Consider the following 19,750-nt stretch of genomic DNA (forward strand, 5'->3'; position numbering starts at 1 on the left):
GTCTTCACAGAGTAAAACAGCTAGAGATGCAAATGGTCAAATATTGGAAATATGGGAAGGGAGGATTTTTCTGGAGTCAGGACTTCAGGGCAAGACCCCGAGTAACTTAGTAACAAATGGTTCTAACAGTCAGATCGTTCTACGCAGCTGCCAAGCTGTTCCATAGATTGCACAGATTTGACTTATTCCTAAGAAACAGACGAGAACCAGACTGCCCTTTTCACATAAGGAATGTACAGCTGCATGGTTTCCATTCATTTGCACAATATGGGTTCCAGGAATTTGTGTAAATTATTAGTGGCCATGCAGTAAACAGAGACACATTCATAACTGTGATCCGTACTAATAAAATGTTCCCTGTCAGCACCCCCAAGGTCTTTGGGTACCTACAAAAAAACATACTAAGGAGAAAATCAACACCCCGGCCTGAAAAACTCCTAACCAAGGCATGGAGGGGGGGCACACCAAGTGACCCCTAATACACATTCAACTGAACAAACACCCACAATGGAAACACTTTCAGATCTTCTCAAATGAGCAGAAATATATTCACTGTGAAACATCATGTTTCTGGAGCAGAGTCAAATACTGTGGCTGCCCTTTCAAAAGGCCAGATAATTGGATTACCATTATTGCTATCTGCATGATCAGATTGCCATAGGGCTCAGAAGAGAAATCCCACCTCTCTCGACAGTGTTACATAATGGGCCAGATGCATGATGGGCCCAGCTCAGCCAGTGGTTTAAAACCCACTGAATTCAATGGAATAAAGTCTTCTCTTAAATTTAAGCACGTGTTTGAGTGAAGACGAAAGATGGACTTCAGGACACGTTTAGCATGAAGCAAGTGACCCCCCTCCCATACACACACACACCTTTTGGGTGTGGTTTTCTGTCCCATCTAGTGACAGTTAGGCCACTGAGGCTATGTCTACACCGCAACATTATTTCAAAATCACTAGTGTTATTTCAAAATAACAGTCCACGACTACAGAGCTGGCAGTTATTCTGACATCATGTCAAAATACTGTCAAACTGGAGAACTTCTTTCACCGACTCCTGTAACCTCATTGTATGAGGAGTAAGGGAAATCAGAGGAAGAGTGCTCTATTTTGAAATAAGTGCTGTGTAGACAGCACCAAAACTCAAAATGAGCTATTTCAAAATAAGCTACTTAAGACTCACTAAATCTACTTAAGACTCACTAAATCAAACTCAGGGTATGTCTACACTACCACCCTAGTTCTAACTAGGGAGGTAATGTAGGCAACCGGAGTTGCAAATGAAGCCTGGGATTTGAATTTCCCGGGCTTCATTTGCATCTCGCCGGGCACCGCCATTTTTAAATGTCCGCTAGTGCGGACTCCGTGCCGCGCGGCTACACACGGCACGGACTAGGTAGTTCGGACTAGGCTTCCTATTCCGAACTACCGTTACTCTTCGTGCATGCGTTTGGATTTGTTTAGCCTGGACACAGATCTCCTGTATTTTTCCTTCCAAGTTCAGAGCAGCTTGCATCCAATGATCAGTGAGCTGACCACAAAGCCTGTGTTCAAACACACAGAAGCACTGTGTTCAGCGTGTTGTTTGGAAGCTCGCGTATCAGACTCTTTTCGTCAAATGTAAAATCTATTGCAGCTGACTGGGAAGGCAGTGACCTCCGCCATCTTGTTGCTGTGGAGAGCTCACCGTGCACAGCAATACTTTGTATCTGGAAGCATGTTTTCAGATCTAAATCCACAAGTCGCTTGAACAAGGAGGAATCAGAGACTCTTTCCATTGGCACCAACGTGCTTTAGATCGGTGGGTCTCAAACTTTTTGGCCGGTGGCCCACCCTGCTCAATGCAAGCCTTTCCACAAGCCATCAGCCAACCACCCATGATAACAAAATGGGTGCAGGAAGGGGGAGTCTAGATGGGAGGGAGGCTACAGGAGCAGGACAGGGGTGCAGGGTCTCAGCGGGAGGGGGATGGAGAACACTTACCTGGCTCCACGCCCCTGGTCGCTCCCAGGCATCGTCCCCCCCACTGCTCCCATTGGCCAGAATTCTGGCCAATGGGAGCAGTGGGGAAATGAACAGTTTCCTGCACTGGTGTTCCCCCAATCCGGGGGAGGGTAGCAGCAGCGCACAGAGCCGCTTACTCCTCCCACAAGCCAAATCTGGCCTGTAAGGCTCAGGGCTCCCGCCTTGTCCCCCACCTGCAGCAGGAAGCCAGAACTGGCACTTCAGTCTCACAGGGGGAGGGAAGTGTGGGGCTGGAGCACCCGTGCCACCTCCCCACTGCGGGGGGTTCCGACCCCGTAGCCCACCTGCAGGATGGTTGCGGACCAGTAGTGGTCCCCGGACTACACTTTAAGAACCACTGCGTTAGAGCAAACCCTTCAATAGGCATTAGGGAGGAAATATGAGCCAGGATGCCAGGGTTCTGCTATAGATTTCCTGCGTGACTGACACTCTGTGCCTCAGTGTCCCCATGTGTAAAACCCGCCTTCCAGGGAAACTGAATTAATGAGCTGCTCCAAATGTGGAAGGGAAAATGCAGGAAATCTGTGTCCAGGCTAAACAAATCCAAGCACATGCACCCATTGAGCCCGGAATTGCTGAAGCATGTGACCAGCCAGTAGCTCAAGGGGGGCAGAATTTGTAGTCTTGCTGTTTCAGATCCATAGCTGGAAGGCACTGTGGAGTGGAAGGCAGTAAGATTATTGCCTTTCAGCTTAGCAGGTGCACCTCCTGCACTCTATGTATGGTGAACTCAGTGCCACTTCCGTGTTGGCTGGTCTATCCCCATTTGCTGAATGTTTTAATTACTGTGTAGTGTCCTGCCATGTCTGTCACTGAACGCTGCACCTTAGATGAACACACATTTCATTTTCACTCCTGATATTTGTGGGTGGGAGGTCAAGCTGACACATTATCTATCACACATGATCAAATCATAGAGTCAGAGAAGGGACCTCGAGAGGTCATCGAGTCCAGTCCCCTGCCCTCATGACAGGACCAAGCAAAGAGCCAAGAAATCAGTGGATCCAGCGCAAAGAGCCAGGGCAAAGTTGTCAAGCAAAAAAAAAAAAAAAAAGTTCTGCCCCTTTAAGAAAATGCATTTAGAGGTTTTTTGGCCACATCAGGCTCCCACTGGCCAATGCCATCTTTAATTCTACATCTTTAATGGCCACACCAGAGGAGGGGAGGGGCGTGGAGGCAGCTTACGAGCCATGGGGGTGGGCTTCGCGAGTCGCACCCTGGAGAAGAGAGAGCCGCATGTGGCTTGCAAGCCTCAGGTTGGCCGTGGCTGGTCTAGATCAACCTTGACAGGTGTCTGTCTAACCTGCTCTTAAATATCTCCAGTGATGGAGATTCCACAACCCCCTCTAGGCAACTTATTCCAGTGTTTAACCACCCTAACTATTGGGAAGTTTTTCCTAATGTCCAACCTAAAGCTTCCTTGCTGCAATTTAAGTCCATTGCTTCTTGTCCTATCCTCAGAGGCCAAGGAGAACAATTTTTCTCCCTCCTCCTTTCCACACCTTTAGATACCTGAAAACCGCTATCATGTCCCCTCTCAGTCTTCTCTTTCCTAAACTAAACAAGCCCAATCAACATCAGATGGTCGGATTCTTTTAATGGGGATTCCTGAAGATCTCCATTGATTTACTTTACTTTTCCGGCCTAGAGCTACCAGTTGCCGGATCAGAGTCAAGGGGCTGGAATCAGCTCTATTGTGATCAAATACCCGAGACATTGTTTCTGCTGACGGCATTTTCCAACAGGGAGTGTTGGTGTTAAAGTGACAGGTGATTCTGGTTGCCTCCATTTTGGGCTGCCCTATTTGATATACCTTAAAGGGGTCTGATTTCTAGAAAGTGCTGACCACTTACCTTGAAGACACAGGTTCAATTCCTGGCTCAGCTACAGACTTCCTGTGTTCCCCCGGGGGAAAGTCACTCCACCTACCATAAGCTGCCATTTCTACAACTGAGGCTATGGTTTCCTTGTTTAACAGAATGTAGTGAGAGGACAATCCATTAATAACCATGAAGCCCTACGTGGGTTGTATAAGTACCTAAGATAGTTGGAGAGTGAAATGAGCCGACACTGGAGCATGTCCATCCAGGAGAGAACAGAAATGCTGTAAACCTGTTTGCCAGCATGTTACCCAGGCCAGCAAGAGATGAATGTGTCATGGACCTGAAGCATTCTGCAGGGGTGATGAGAGCCATCACATAGCCATTAGAAAATGTCTCCCACTAGCAACTGGAGGGTGCAGGCTGAGCCACATCATGAAGGATGTGGGGAGCACGTGATGGGGGTGGAAACAGTGTTTCAGAGTTACTTTGGTCCTAGAGGTTAGGCAACCCCATGCCCTTTCATCGTAAGCAATCTTCGCTTAGGGCTTCTCTTCACTTACCCCAAGATTGATGTCCCAGGTATTGATCTCCCGGGGTTTGACTTAGCAGGTCTAGTAAGGACCTGCTAAATTGACAACTGATGGTGCCCGCATCGACCCCAGTACTCCACTGGGTCATGAGAAGTAAGGGAAGTCAATGGGAGAGTTTCTCCCATCAACTTCCTACTGTCGGGATGCCACAGACATTTGACCTAAGTTACATCAACTCCAGCTATCCTCTTTATGGAGCTAGAGTTGCGTATCTTAGGTTGCCTTTCTCATGTAGTGTCGACCTGACTTCAGATTGTACTCAGAGACACAGAGACAACCACGTCCCTTTCTTTGCTATGTAAAATCACATCATTAAAGACTAACTATTCATGGGAGAAACTCTACCCAAAATTTAAAAGACTCCTCAGCACGAGAAATCTAAACTCACTTAAGAGTAACCAAAAGTTTCAGAGGGGTAGCTGTGTTAGTCTGTAACTGGAAAAACTTTTTAAAAAAACAGTCTTGAAGCACTAACAGAGTGCTTCAAGTTAATCTTGAAGCACTAACCTGAAGAGACTAACAAAAAATGTAGATGGTATCATGAACTTTCATGGGCACAACCCACTTCTTCAGATAAATGGAGTTGTAGGGGTTGGTCCAGTTTTCAAATAAATAGCACAAAGAGGGGATGGGAGCAGTAACCAGATTTATAGCATCCTTCCACAGTCAGCAAAGAAGCAGGAAAGAAAAGAAGCAAGAGCGAGCAGGCTATTTAGGACAGTTAAGACCTCAGCTGTCTGGTTTTATATAAAAGAGGATGTGTTTCCAAGCTACAGTAGTTGTCTCCTTTCTGACAGGATGTAGACAGCAATTTGGCCTGCCAGTAACGTGCCAGTAGAAAGCTTACCCCGATGTAATTATTAAGAAACACTTCACCAAGAACATCCTGCTCAAGCTTCTTTTACTCTGTCTGTCTTACCCTGAAGGGAGATGCTATCATTCCATAATGGGACAGGACCGTTTAATTTTTCAAATGGATGTTGGTTTTGGAAATGAACCTTGCTAGCACCTGCTGTAAGTTCACTGGCTTAAGTAGGACCAGTTGCCAGATGTTACAGGAACTAGGGGCTCATTAGCATGATTGAGGCTTTGGCAAAGCGAAGGGCTCTCAGCTTCCATGTACAGGAAATGTTAAGAGAGGCCGTGGCAGGCGTTCAAGGAAGGGTGGCGTGTTTTGAAGTCTAGACAGCGCTGAGCCCCAGCAATGCTGAAAATTGCCTATTCCTGGCCGAGCATATTGTTGGAAACTCCCAGGTCGCAGAGGTGAGGAATGAAATGGGGAAATAGCAAAGTCCTTTGTTCAGACACACGCGGGCTGTGTAATTCTCTCTTTCCAAATCTGACCTTCCAAGCCTTGTCTGGGAGACCAGAAGCTGCCAGTGTTTTACATGCTCCATTGTACAAATGATCTATGACCTCTCTGGGCACCCACTGTGGTCATCTTACTGTGTCTGCCTCTTTGTCGGCTTCCTTAGTGGCCAGGGAGGGAAATGAGCAAAAGCTACCCACGCTGCACAGCATCCCAGGTTTAAAACCTGCTCCCGCAAACCTCCCCGTCCCATCAGTGGGCTCTCTGTCTGCCCTGGAGCTGCTCCCCAGGACTCTGGGCAAACTCCTATTGGCATTTGGGAGCTTTGGATCAGGTGTTGTATTTGGGAGACACCTGCAGCTGAGCCATAGGGCTGGGCTTGCGCCCAACCCGAATCCTGTTACAAACTATGTTCCGCACATGCCGACGCCGCGCTGGGGCTGCAGGCTGCATAGAGGAGAGTTCCTACTCCCGCCAAAGGGTTTAAAGCGAAGATGTGAAGCTGCAGGCCAGGAAGAACTGGAGGAAACAATCCCCATCCCCTGGAAGGGAGAGAACAAACCTGGAACCATCTGCAGAGGTGCTGGAACAATATTTACAGTAGGGATGCTAAGAGCCATTGAACCAAACTGTAAACCCTGTGTAGCCAGGCTGGGCAAGATGCGGCCCGGGGGCTGGATCCAGCCCTTATAACACTTGGATCCGGCTCACAGACTGCATCCGGACACTTTCTATTTATATCCCGCTCCCCGTACCGCCAAATTTCCAAGCGGTGACTCAGGCAGCAGGATCCTATTTAAATGGCTCCCAGTTGCGGCGCTACCCCAGCAGGGGCCTTTAAATAGCTGCAGCAACCCCGGGCGGTTGCCAGGCCACACAGTGGCTGCAGGGCTGGGAGCTGCGAGCCCCTTGACGTGTTTTTAATTCAAAGCTTCCAGCCCCAGACAGCTCTGGGAGGAGGCTAGTCCTCAAGCCCCGCCCCTTTTGCCCCAGACCTCGCCCCTTTCACCCCAGGCCCCGCCCCTTCTGGGCTGGAGCCAGCCTGTGACCACCTATCAAAATTCATTAAGTGGCCCCCCTGCAAAAATGATTGCCCGCCCCATCTGTATGAAATGGAAACCACTTCAGTCGCTGGGGTGCTGCATATCCCCCACACCTCTAGTTCCAACACTATGTCCAGCGGGGACGATGGGGGGAGCCACACCAGAGAACTGGACCCTGAGGTCTCCTGAGGCATGGTGGCGTATCTAGGGGTGGAGAGGCAGTGAGGGCAGGGGAGACGAGAAGGAACCCCTGTCCCAGTCCTCTTCTAGGGACCCCACCTCTGTGGAAGGGGCAGGTGAATGTCTATCCCACAGGGATGGAGTCGGTGTTTGCTGGTCTCTCTCTCCATGTTTGCACTTTAGTGACTGTTCGATACCTCGCTTGGGCCGTGTACAGACTCAGGGGTTTTTTCGGGAAAAGTAGCCTTTTCCCGAAAAAACTTCCCCTGCGTCCAGACTCAAGCCGCGTTCTTTCGAAATTATTTCGAAAGAACGCGGCTTTTCTTTCGATGGCGGTAAACCTCGTTTCACGAGGAAGAACGCCTTCACGAGGAAGAAGGCGTTCTTCAATGTAAAGAGGCCGTCTTCGAAAGAGAGCATCCAGACTCGCTGGGTGCTCTCTTTCGAAAAAGCGGATTTTTCTTTCGAAAGATCCGCCTGCAGTCTAGACATAGCCTTGGTCTCTGCCCATCTGGGGCCTCTCGAAGGGGGTTTGGCAGAGGCTGCAGATGTGTGTCTTTGTATCATCATCTTTAATCAGTCTAATTCATGCCTTGCACTTCTCTGGCATGTTTCAGCCCACAGGATGTCATAAGCTCAAAGAGGCAAAACAGCAGGTGCTTGGGGAAAATAAACGCCCTTCCCTGTGTCATAATAAGCCAGTGATTGTTAAAAGTGAAGGAACGTTAACCATTTCATGCACTTTTCCTGCATAAGCTTTCGTGGGCAAAGACCCACTTCATCAGATGCATGAAATGGGTCTTGCCCCACAAAAGCTTATGCTCCAATCAATCTGTTAGTCTATCAGGTGCCACAGGACTCCTCGTCGCTTTTGCAGATTCAGACGAACATGGCTACTCCTCTGATAATTTTCCTGCATATTATCTTTGGCTTGATTCTTCTCCGGCAGCCCTTTCAAGCCCCGCATGAACTTTAAGTAGTTCAGGTTTATAGCCAAATTCCAATTCACTAGACCAAGGTGGAGAACTTAAGGATGCGGCCTCCCTCCCCCCCCCCCCAGCTTGCCTGGATCTGGCCCCCGAAGCTCAGGGTCCTACCCCAGCACTGGGGAACCTGCACTGGTGCTCCAACCCTCCCCTCCCCACCACACACACATACACTGCCTGCCCATGGGGCTGGAGCACACAAACTCTACTTGCCTGGGCCCCCCCAGCTCTGGTGTGCGAGCGGAATCTGGGGGGGGTGTTGTTCTGCTTCTCAGTTGGGGGCCATGTCAGTGAGGGGTGTTGGGTTTTTTTTGCTTTTGCTTCTCCCTTGTGTGGAGCCCCCGACTGATTTTTCTGTGGGTCAGCGTCCCCCCTGACCCTAAAAAGGTTCCCCACCCCTGCTGTAGGCCTGTAGTGGGCTGAGCGAGGGTCCTGGCTTTGTGAATCTTTAAGCATGGGGGTGGTGTCAAGGTTTGTGGGCTGAGGTGTTGGCAGGAGCGGCCCAAAGCCGGTTGCGGCAGCTGGTACCCTAGGCAGAAGGCGCAATCGGCGCCCCCGCCTGCACGGCCGCCAATGGCCATGACGTAATCATTGGGCGCCCGGGCGCCCTGTGATGTCATCATTGGGCGCCCCGGGCCGGCGGCACCCTAGGCGACCGCCGAGTCTGCCTATGCTCATGGGCCGCCCCTGGGTGTTGGCCTTTTAGACCCTTCTCCTCAGCCCGGGCAACACATACTGACCCCTGCAGCATTGATTTGTGTTTCTAACCAGCTCTCACAAGCAGGCCGGAGGCAGCTTCCATTTCATGACAACTTTTGAGGTTTCAAAATGTGTTTTTGTGCACGTTTGTGAAACACGGTTGTGGATAGGAAAGGCCAGGGGGTTGTTCCTCCTCCCCCACCACCTTAAATTGCTATTTCCCTGTCTTTAGTCAGAAGGACCAGAGAGCCCTGGACCTCTGAAACTGAAATCAATGCGTCTCTATGGAACAATCTGGCTTTGACATTTGTCCCAGCTGTAGTTGGCATGCTCTACTCGTCTGTAAACAGATGGGGGAGGGAGGATGTTTTTAGTGCCTCTGCCCCAAGGGGAACAAAAGTTCAAACTGGAATTTTCATAATTTGTGGACGTCTGTCTTTTGGACTGGACCATTCCGCTCCCCTTCACAAGCTGAGGGACAAATCGCATGGGGATCACTCCACATGTCACCGAAGTGCAGCCGCCTCTGGGTTGAAAGGCAGCGTCCGGTTCCCCGCAAACAGCACGTTTCACGGTGTGGGGCAGGAAGCAGCGGGCGTCCCCATTGGAACGGCTGTCGAAATAGACAGAAAGCAATGATCAGGCAACGGGGGCTCACACCCTTCCTCTGCCACAGACTGAATGGAATTGTTCCTGCCTCCTGCCAGCGCCAGGACCCCGGACCGTGCCAGAGCAGACCACAGATGCTCACTGAATCAGGAACATTGCGGCTGCCCGTGCATTACTTCGGCTCCCATTTGAACACTGGCTCTGCCCCTCCCACCTCAGCCTCTGACCGTGTAAAGGGGCTGGGTGCGGCGCTCCAGCGAGGTCCCGTCACGCAGAAGCAAACCTTCCCGCTTGTAAATGCCCACCCAGGCTTACAAACCATGCAACTGTACAGATACATGACGGGTGCTGGGATGGGACGGGGCAGCTGTTGACAATGGCGCTAAGCTGGCCAGGCATCCAGTTTTCGACCAGAACGCCTGGTCAAAATGGGACCCAGGTGGTGCCAACTGGGCTGCCAAAAATTCCGCCTGCGAGCTCCCTTCCTGCCCTGGCCCTGCACAGCTCCTGGGAAGCAGCCAGCAAGTCCCTGGGGTTCCTCAGTGTACTGGGCTCCAGCGTGGCTCCGCGCACTGCCCCTGCCTCTAGCACCAGCTCCTCGGGTCCCACTGGCCAGGAACCGCAACCAATCAGAGTTGGAAGGGGCGGTGCCTCTGGACATAGGCCAATGTGTGGAGACGCCCTGGAGCTGTCGGGATTTGTTGGCTGCATCCCGGGAGCCACCTTGCAAACGTGCCACCCAGACTGTACTCCCCTTTCCACACCCAATGCCCTGCAGTCCCAAACCTCTTCCCGCACCTTGAACCTCTTGACCTCAGCGTGGAGCCCCTGCTGCACCCCCAAACTCTTGGCCCCAGCCAGGAGTCTTTCCTGCACTCTAAATTCTTTATCTCCTGCCCCATTCCAGAACCTGCACCCCCCGCTGGAGCTCTCATGCCCCCAATGTACTCCAATCCAGAGCCCCCTCCTGCACCACAAACCCCTCATTCCCAGCCCTACCCCAGAGTCTGCACACCCCCACGCCCACTCCCTACTACCTCCCAACCTCCTGCTCCTGCCCAGTGAAAATGAGGGAGCTGGAGTGAGGGGAAAGGGCCTTAGGGGATAAGATAATAAGGAGATATACCATCTCATAGAGCTGTAAGGGACCTTGAGAGGTGCTAGAGGCAGGGGTAGTATAAAGTACCCTTTTTTCAAAAAAAGAAAAAATTATAAGTACCCCCAGTACCTACAGTTTTTAGGCACACACTTTTTTTTTCTACCCTTGCAAGATGTTTGTTTAAACAACTTAATCGTAGCTGGGCGGGTGATGAAATTTTTGGGTGTAAAAAATACAAAAATAATAAAGCGCTGTAAAACTTTAAACAAAAATTCAGTTTTCTTCAAATTTCAGTTGTGTTGACGTACCCTCCCAGACTTTTCTCAGGTACCCCTGAGGGTACTCGTACCACTGGTTGAGAAACACTGTTCTACCATATAGTGCCACCTTCTGACCATATTCCCTCTCAACAGAGTGCCAATTACCAAGAGCAGATGATACCCATCCATCCATATCCCCTCGCCAGGTTTCTTCCGAGGACGCAGAGCAAAGCCATCTGGCTACTCCCCAACCGTTCACCAGCACCTCAAATCAAAGAAAACAGGAGGTGAGTCTGTAAGATCTTTTGTCTGTCTCTGACCTTGACAGTCCCCTGCCATGCCACAGTAGGGTAAAACCCTGCAGCTTAAGATAAGAGAATCTGCCACGAGCGCCAATTAATGAAAAGACGCACAAAATGATGAAGCACGGGAGAATGCTCCCAATAGGGATGCCCAAAAAAAGTCATGCACGGGGAACAGTTTGCAGGTTATGCAAAGCAATCTAATCTATTGCAAATGCAAGAGCAAACGGGTTGTTAAATGGCGCATTTTTTAAAAATAAGAATTAATAACTGATGATTTCTTCAAGTAATTGCTAATGGATTTTATTCCTGTGCAAGGCACAGCACTGAACTACATATAATAAGCAAAGGTAGTTAATGGTAATATCCAAAGGTCTGATAACAAATACTCCACTCTTATGCATTCTTCAGTATCTCAGATGGTAAATGCCATTGTAAAATGTGACTTTTCAGGGTGTTTATGTGGTACAGAGAATTGGTGATCCACAGATTTTTAACATCAGAAGAGACCAGTTGATCATTTAGTCTGATGTCCTGTATCTCCCAGGTCAATAACCAACATTTGACTAGAGCGTATTTTGCAGAAAATTGGCCAAGCTTTATATGAATCACAGCACACTAGAATTGGAAAGGACCTCGAGAGATGATTAAGTCTAGACCTCTGCCCTCATGGCAGGACCAAGCACCATCTAGACCATCTCTGATAGATGTCTATCTAACCTGCTCTTAAATATCTCCTGTGATGGAGATTCTACAACCTCAATGAAGGCTTGAAGCCAGAGCTGGCAACAGACTTCACTGGGCCCTGAGCAATGAGTGTCAGGGAGGGCTTGCTTGGCTGCAAAGGACAAAACAGAGCCATTGGGAGCCGCAAGGCTCCGTAGCCGTAGCGCCGGTAAATAAACAAACCGGGGCATCCAGTTAATGTGTTTCTCAAAGTGATTCCGGGGAGCACTTTCAGAAACACTGGCCTAGACTTCCCTGCCCTTCTCCAGTGTCTACAAAAACCCCACTCCCATAGAAAGTACCTGGAAACCCAGAGTTCAGCCTGTAGGGAATTTCAGCAAGGTTGGCCCAGTGTCAGCCTCCTTACATTCAAGCTCTAAAAGTAACTAAAAAAAATGAATTTAATGAAATCACTTCATAAAATCTTAAGAAGAAACAAATAATAATCTAATGCCAACAAGAGAACACAGCTATTCTATAACCCACGGATATTGTCCACAGTTACACTAAACATAAGTAAAAAGAAAAGTAAAATTTGAACACTTCAGTCCACACAAACACAATAAGAGACTGAAAGATCCCAAAAGCTTCAATTTAGTTCACCAACGTCTCCGTTTGTGTCTCAGATCATCAAATCAGCACCAGATGCTGAGTCTGAACCATCTCTCCACTTGCTTGTAGGAAATCCTCAGGTGGAGTCCAGGCAGACTCTTTCTCTGCTGTGGATCACTGCTAGGCAGCCAGCTCACTGATTAACCAGTCAGTTAACTCACAAGTGAACTGATTTAAAGAAAACCCTGTTACAAGAAAATACAAAAACTGAGAACAAAACAGAAATGACTCTTTCCTCATTGCTACATTTCAAGAGCTGAAGAATTCCGCTGACTGAGAAAGTGAACTAGAACAGTTTGGCTAAAATCAAAACAGCATTTGAAGGAAACAATTAATGCAAAGAAGTTATTTTCTCCTCCTAGTTTCCCCTTGCTATAATTAACATTGCCCATGTGCCCTGGTAGAGGGTTAGCATCATCACTACCTATTGCAAAGTGCTGCAGAGTGAGGAACAGCAGTCTGCTCTCTGCTCCTGGCTCAGCTTCTCCCAGTTCATACAGGGCACAAGGCCCTTAGTAAAGTATCTGGCCGGCCGCCCGGACGGCCTGCTCATGGAGTCTAACCCCAAACTACCACACCCAATTCCAGGAGCTTCTGGGTGTGGAGTGCTAAATCTAACCAGCAACAGTAACACAACTCACTCCTAGCTTCCCGACAGGGGTCTCTTAAAGAGATAGATCCCTATTAGGTGCAATGGCTTATACCAGTGGTCCCCAACACAGTGCCCGCAGGCGCCATGGCATCCGCAGGGGCATTTGTGTGCACCCGCCAAGTGCTCGGGGCTGGTCCCAGCCTGGGTGTGTGGCACATGCGCAGTGCCAGCCCCGGGTGCATGGGGAGCGCCGTCCCCAGGCATGCGGCGAATTGGCTGCCTTGGCCCAGGCACATGGCAAATTGGTCACCCCGCCCCCAGGCGCGCAGCTATGGGGGGTGCCGGCCCCAGGCTTGTGGCGAATGGGCGGCCCCACCTGTGGCCATGTGGCGCATGGGGTTGCTGGCCCCAGGCACGTGGCGAATGGGAGTGTGGCGTATGTATGGCCCCGCCCCCGGGCGCGCGGTGGCGCCCAGCGGACGAACGGCCCTGTCCCCTGGCGCCTGGCAGCTCCAAATGATTGGGGACCACTGGTTTATACAATCAGTCTAGAATAGTAACCATCACAAAAACTCACACCACTAAGAAGAAAGCAAGAACTGTGTAACTTCTCAAAAAAAACAGCAACAACCGCTGCGTGTCTTTTCCTTCTTCAATACTTCCCCTCAACCTTGGAGCACCCTTCCAAAACCAGTTCACTTTGCCACATCCCTCACGGTGTTCGCGTCCCTCCTCAAACTCCACTTCTGCAGGGAATAGGGTTGCCAGATACCTGAACACAAAAAATCCCAAACATGGCAGGGAAAAAAATTGGTTGAGAAAAAAAAAGGGAGGGGGACCAAACTTGTTGAGCAAAAAATAAAAATAAAAAAGGTCACTGCGCCTTTAAATGTCCATGCTCCCCACTCCCCTACACCATCTAGACCAGTGCTCATTTTACATGTCCGGTATTTTCGGGGGGGGGGGGTGTTACCAGACAGAAGATGTGATTACCGGACTGTCCGGGCGAAAACCGGATTCCTGGCAACCCTAGAAGGGACGGATGCAAATTTGAGCCAGGAAAACAACCATAAACAGAACCAAAAGCTTTGAGATGTTCTGTGCCTTAGTGAGCTACTCAGATGGTGTGTGAGATACAGGAGATCAGAATACACGATCACCATGGATATTTCTAACCTTATAGTTTATTACTCCTTAGCCAGTGAGCTGAAATTGGCACTCCTATGGGTCAGGAATTGACTGATGAGTGACAAAGATGCCCTCTGGCCTTTAGGAAGCAGACAGCTCCGGTGGTGGATTTGGTGGTGGATTTAGTTGTTTCTAACAGGAACTAACGCTCCCTCATTCTGAAGAGGGAGAATGTCTTGAAATTAGTGGGATGACATCACTTCCATTGTAAACCAGTTATTTTCTCTTCCATTTTCAGTGCCAGAGCCTTTTCAGACACCATCTAGAAGACGACCTGGTGAAAAGGATCACGGGAAGGAAAGCCCGTCGGCGTGTCTTTGGGGCTATCAACGCTAACAAATTCAACCGGTTTGGGACACTCTGCTCACCTTTTCATGCACTAGCAACCGCAGTAAGTGTCCTTCCTGCTGGGTAGTTTTACGTTAAATACAAATGAGGCTTTTAGTTGCCAAGGTCCAACCTGCCATTAGCCATTCCCACAACATTTTCGGAATCAAGCCAGACTCCTGGTGAACAAGCTGGTTTTTTCATTATATTTTCCTTGTGGCTTTTCCTGTAACGCCGGAATGGGGACTCTAAGGCCTAGAGGCCGAATGAGGCCTCTGTCTTGCCTGGATCCAGCCCATGAATCTCGGGGTTCTCCCCCCCCCTTGTTGTTTGTGTCACACTACCTGCCTTTTTAATAACAGCACAGAAGATTCAAATGGAAAGAATTTTTAAAACCTATTTTCTTGTATGTATTCACTAGCAAATTTACCTGCCATGTTCGGGACATTAAGGAGGGGCTCAATGCAGGGGACGGTAGATGTGGGGGTGCAGGAGTCAGAGTGGTGGCTTGGGCCCTGCAACTGGTCTGGTGGGGCGGGGGGTTGAGGGTCCACTGACAAGCCCCAGCCTCCAGCTGGCCCCCTCCATGCAGCTGGTCACAGGAGAGGGGGGCCGAGGCTTTGGGAACCAGCCCTGGCCTGCAGCTGCTGCCTCCGGCCCTGTAGCTGTTCTGGGGATGGCAAAGCTCTGGGAGCCTGCACCCCCCCACACACAGCCCTGTAGCTGGTCCAGGGGAGTGAGGGTCCACAGGCCAGCGCTGGCCTCCAACTGCCCCCCCTCTCTGCACCTGATTGGGGGGAGGAGCAGGCTCCGGCAGCTGGCCCTAGCCTCCAGCATTCCCTTGCAACCGGCAGGCTCTCTGCAGGGGGTCGAGGCTCTGGGGCCATCCTCAGCCTCCAGCAGCCTTTCCACAGCCTACAGCCCTTCAGCCTGTCTGGGGCCAAGCCATGGTTCCTGGCCCTGGCCTCTCCTCTTGCTGGTGCAGCTGCCCCCATTGGTCACCCTGCAGCAGAGGTGGGCAATAATGTGTATGAAATAATCATGATAGTACTCTGCAAATATGAACAGTATGTACATGCTAAGTGTGGTGTAAATGTCAAGTAATTAATCTGCAAAATAACTCTGTGAGGTAAATAGTGTAGTTCCCAATTTTATGGGCAGGAAAGTTGAAGCACAAAGGTTATCATAGAATCATAGAATATTAGGACTGGAAGAGACCTCTAGAGGTCATCAAGTCCAGTCCCCTGCCCTCATGGCAGGACCAAATACTGTCTAGACCATCCCTGCTAGACATTTATCTAACCTACTCTTAAATATCTCCAGAGATGGGGATTCCACAACCTCCCTGGGCAATTTATTCCAGTTATGACTCTGCGTTTCTCAAACTGTGGGTCCCGACCCCCCGGGGGGGTCGCGAGCAACTTAGAGGGGGGTTGCGGTATCACAAAGTTTGAGAACCCCTGGGTTATGTGATTTCCTCAAGGTCGCATCGTCAGTTACAACAGAGCAAATATTAGAAAACTTTGTTTCCCGCCAGGAGCCATCCACAAATTCATGGCTGTGTATTACAACAGAAACCCTTGTCATTCCAGATATGAAATATGCATTTTTAAAACACGTGTATCGTAGAGTTGTCAGTACGTGTGCAAATCAGACGTAACACCCGGCACTGAGACATGAAATACCCCTTAGCCAGAATATCTAGACTAATTCATTTCTACATAATGAAAGGTCACACATTGTCCTGACAGCATCAACATGGGAGGAAGTGGAGCTGCTAGGTTCTCTGGATCCTGGATTCGATTCACTATCCATGGCCAGGGAGAACTCTACTTCTCACCCCAAATGCCCCTGTGTTTGGTCTATAGAGGTTTAGGGTTTCCAGAAGTGGAGATGGTTGAAGAGAGAAGCCAGCTCACCCAGGGGCGGCTCAAGGCAGGCTGCGGCAGCTGGCGCCCCAGGCGGAACGCGCGATCGGCGCCCCCGCCTGCATGGCCATCAATGGAGTGACGTCATCATCGGGCGCCCAGGTGCCCTGTTGAAGGTGTCGCCCTAGGCGACAGTTGAGTCGGCCTGTAATCACGGGCCATCCCTGAGCTCACCTATTCCCACCCCCCATAAATGCACTAGAGGCAGGGGGCCTACACACTTGCTGCGCCCCTGGGCCAGCGGGGGTGGGGGCAGCTCCACGCGCCCAGAAAGGGCAGGGGCAGGGATGGGGACTAGCCTCCCACAGGCAGCCCTCCCACCACTTGGATCTGCAGTGGTAATTTAAAGGGCTTGGGGCTTCGATTGCCGACATTGCTGCCATGTCAGCAGCGGCAGCCAGAAGCCCTGGGCCCTTTTGAATCGCCAGGTCTCAGGGCAGTTGCCCCTCCCGCCACTCCCCACATCTGTGGGCCTGACTAGAGAAATGTGGTTGCATCAACTTGTGTTGTTTCTCTTCTGTGGAGTCACCAGAAAGGGAGGCAGGGGTGTGTGCGTGTTTCATTGAATGACTTTTAAAAAAACACCCATTACAATGTCTCTCGGTGCTTGTACATAGATTACTGGAACCATGGAAATAATTTCACTGATCTCAAACTAAATCCAGAGAGATTCGACCCTGAAATTGGCTGTAACCACCCCATCATCAGAGCCTCAGACAAAACCCTGACACATACAGGCCGTGCTAAAATGGCAAGTGCTATAGAAACGCATGTGACAGAATGTATTTCTCAAGGTTGGCCTTTGCGTTCATTATGCATTTTTATTTCTGTCTTAGGAGATGCAGAAATTAACTTTACCTCAGGACTTACCCATGACCCCTCGGATGTTGAGCCAGGGTATAATCTGTACCACCGAGTCGGATTTACGGTCTTTACCACTAACCTTCCCAGAACTGGATGGTGAAAAGACCGAAGAGGCCAGTCTGAGTGAGAGAAAGAAGTCATCAGTCCACATGAAAACTCCTTTGCTTCCTCCATTGGTTAAACCTACTAGAGCTAGCCTCTCCCACAGTAAAAAGGCTAAAAGTTTCCAATTTCCTTCCCAGTTCCCACAGTAGCTGTCTCTGTTAGCCTGTACTAGATGTTAAGAACTGGCACCTTCTGAAAGAGAATACCTGAATTCCATTTCTAGAACAATATGCTTTGTCTTTTTAGTATTAGACCCTGAAACATTATTTTAAGCATTCCCTTTGATGCCTAAATTCCTCTTTGATACACACATAAAGTACCTGAAAGAATATTTTTGTACTTTGGTCTGAAAATGGTGTAATTTCTACATTTAATAATGAACATAAAACAACTAACATGGGATTTTGTGAGGGGCAAAAGAGAAACCATCTCTCAACCTTTGACAGCTCACATTTGTATCCCTCCCAATTCTGAAAAATTCAGACTGCTGAGATAAAACCAAACCACTATCATTGTTTGCATTTCAAGTACCCTTTGAGACGTGTTTTAGTTCTTGAAAGGAGGTCTTGAATGTAATGGGGAAAATCAAAGCCAGGCAAAGACAGATTCAGCATCACTTTATTTTCAAGGGATATTTGTATTAGAGGTAATTATCTGGTAGTTACATGTCTCTTAGAAGTTACTTGGTTAATTATGTCTTTCCAATTAAGGCTAAATATTGTCATATGAGTCAAAAACTGCCTGTAGTTTATAAAATGTTGATCCTTAGTTATCGAGTAAAATCATAGTGTCTTCAACTATAATTATCTTATCATCTCTGTCACAAATAACTGTAATTGAGCAAGAGCGGCAATCATTGAAGATAGTTATTTTCTCCTATTAAAAAAAGGTGGGGGAAGCTGGACAGCAGTTGAAAGCTGTTTGCAGACACTCAGTAAATCAGAGGTGTGACCTTAGACACAGCAGTCTAGCAGCACAGTGTGTCTCCATAAGCTTTCTAGAGGCTGAGAGCAAATCTGGCTAATATAAACAAAGCAACATGACTCAAAGTGCTATTAAAAAGAAGAACGTGTCTCTGGATGTTTTGTCCATGGCTTGGTTGAAAGGTGTTCATGATTGCATTCATAGTGAAGGATTCTGAGCCATTAAAGCATCACAACCTAGAGTCAAGTAAAAATCAGAATTTCCATCCTCTAAGAAACGTTGGCATTTCGAGATTTGTTTTCAGCATGAATTGAGACCAAAAAAAAAACCCTCAAAAATATTGAAATTTGTCATGGACTAATCAGTTGTGAAAAGCCCCAGTTTGAAAATGTTGAAAGGGGAAATCATAATGGGAGATATAAGCCCTTAGTTGACTACCGGCATGAATCCCCTGATCTACAACTTCCATGGAGCATTGCAGCCCCATAGATGGGGGGGCAGGTTGATGTGGGAATATTATTTCAATGTCCGTGGTGGAACATTGAAAACATTGGGCAAACTTAAAATGTTTCCACAGAAAATGTTGACTTTGTGGAAACTAAATTTTCCATTGTGAACAAAAATTCATTTAACTAGAAAAAGCCTGTCTACCTCTAATGCTGGGTACGTCCTAACAGCTACCCAGCATGCAATTTGCCATTTTTATTTCAAACTACAACCAGGTGCCCTGGTCTTTTCATTACCAAGTGGGATGGCAAATGCAAATCAAAATTTATTCTCCATCAAAGCACATTGGTTCTGTAGCTCAAAGGAATATAAGTGTTATATTGCCTACAACTCAAATACTCTTCTCAAAAATGTGGTGCCAAGGTATCACCATGACAGGCATCTTAGAAATACCGGAAATGGAGGGATTAGATAGAAATACATATGAGAGCTATCGGAGTTAGTTCTTTGCAGATATGTTTGTATTTGAACAGATCTTGGCATTACAATTCAAGGCAGTGGTGTTTAAGTATGTATAAGGCTGGAGGCAGAACTGGAAAAATTATTTCAGTGAATCAGACTTCTTTAAAATGGTCTAAACACTCCCCCAAAGTCTCTGAAGTTGATGATGTTATGTAGAAAAAAGAAGAATTCAATCCTGCAGAGAGGAGAAATATGAAGACCAAGAGCCTATAAATGAGCCTATAAGAACTTGTTGCAGATGGCAAAGTTCATTTACCCAGCAAGTAATTTTGAGTTTCATAAAACAAGAAGGCTCTATGGACCAGTCTCTGAAGTCCATAGAAGATGGCAATTTCACTGTGGAGCCCTAAAAATATCTCCAAGTCAAGTGGAACTGGGAAGTTCATGAGGGTAGTGAGGTTAGTGATTTCAGCAAAAGCACAGAAATGAAACCAAAAGCCCCGCAATTAGCAATTCTGAAGTATTTTTGTCAGGCAAAAACCTTGAGGCTTGGGGGAAGCTTTGGGTCATATGATCCTCATGTGCAAAGGAGGTTGCTAGGTGAATCTCAGTTTGTAAGTAACCCCAAACAACCTCTCTCATAGCAATG

General features: G+C 48.5%; 1 protein-coding gene across 2 annotated transcripts in view; it reads left to right on the plus strand.

Moving 5' to 3' along the window:
• LOC102463174 (cilia- and flagella-associated protein 337-like) overlaps positions 1 to 18,065 on the plus strand; it is an 84,040-nt gene extending 65,975 nt beyond the window's left edge. For both annotated transcript variants that reach the window (XM_075903989.2, XM_075903990.2), the window contains 3 exons: positions 10,778 to 10,911; positions 14,283 to 14,435; positions 17,136 to 18,065. In XM_075903989.2, the coding sequence (XP_075760104.2) occupies positions 10,778 to 10,911; positions 14,283 to 14,435; positions 17,136 to 17,417 (569 nt within the window). In that variant the 3' untranslated portion in view covers positions 17,418 to 18,065. The remainder of the gene's footprint in view (positions 1 to 10,777; positions 10,912 to 14,282; positions 14,436 to 17,135) is intronic.
• Positions 18,066 to 19,750: the final 1,685 nt, after the last annotated feature.

This window comes from Pelodiscus sinensis, chromosome 20, assembly GCF_052426305.1.
Source record: "Pelodiscus sinensis isolate ZL-2025 chromosome 20, ASM5242630v1, whole genome shotgun sequence".
Classification (NCBI taxonomy): domain Eukaryota; kingdom Metazoa; phylum Chordata; order Testudines; family Trionychidae; genus Pelodiscus; species Pelodiscus sinensis.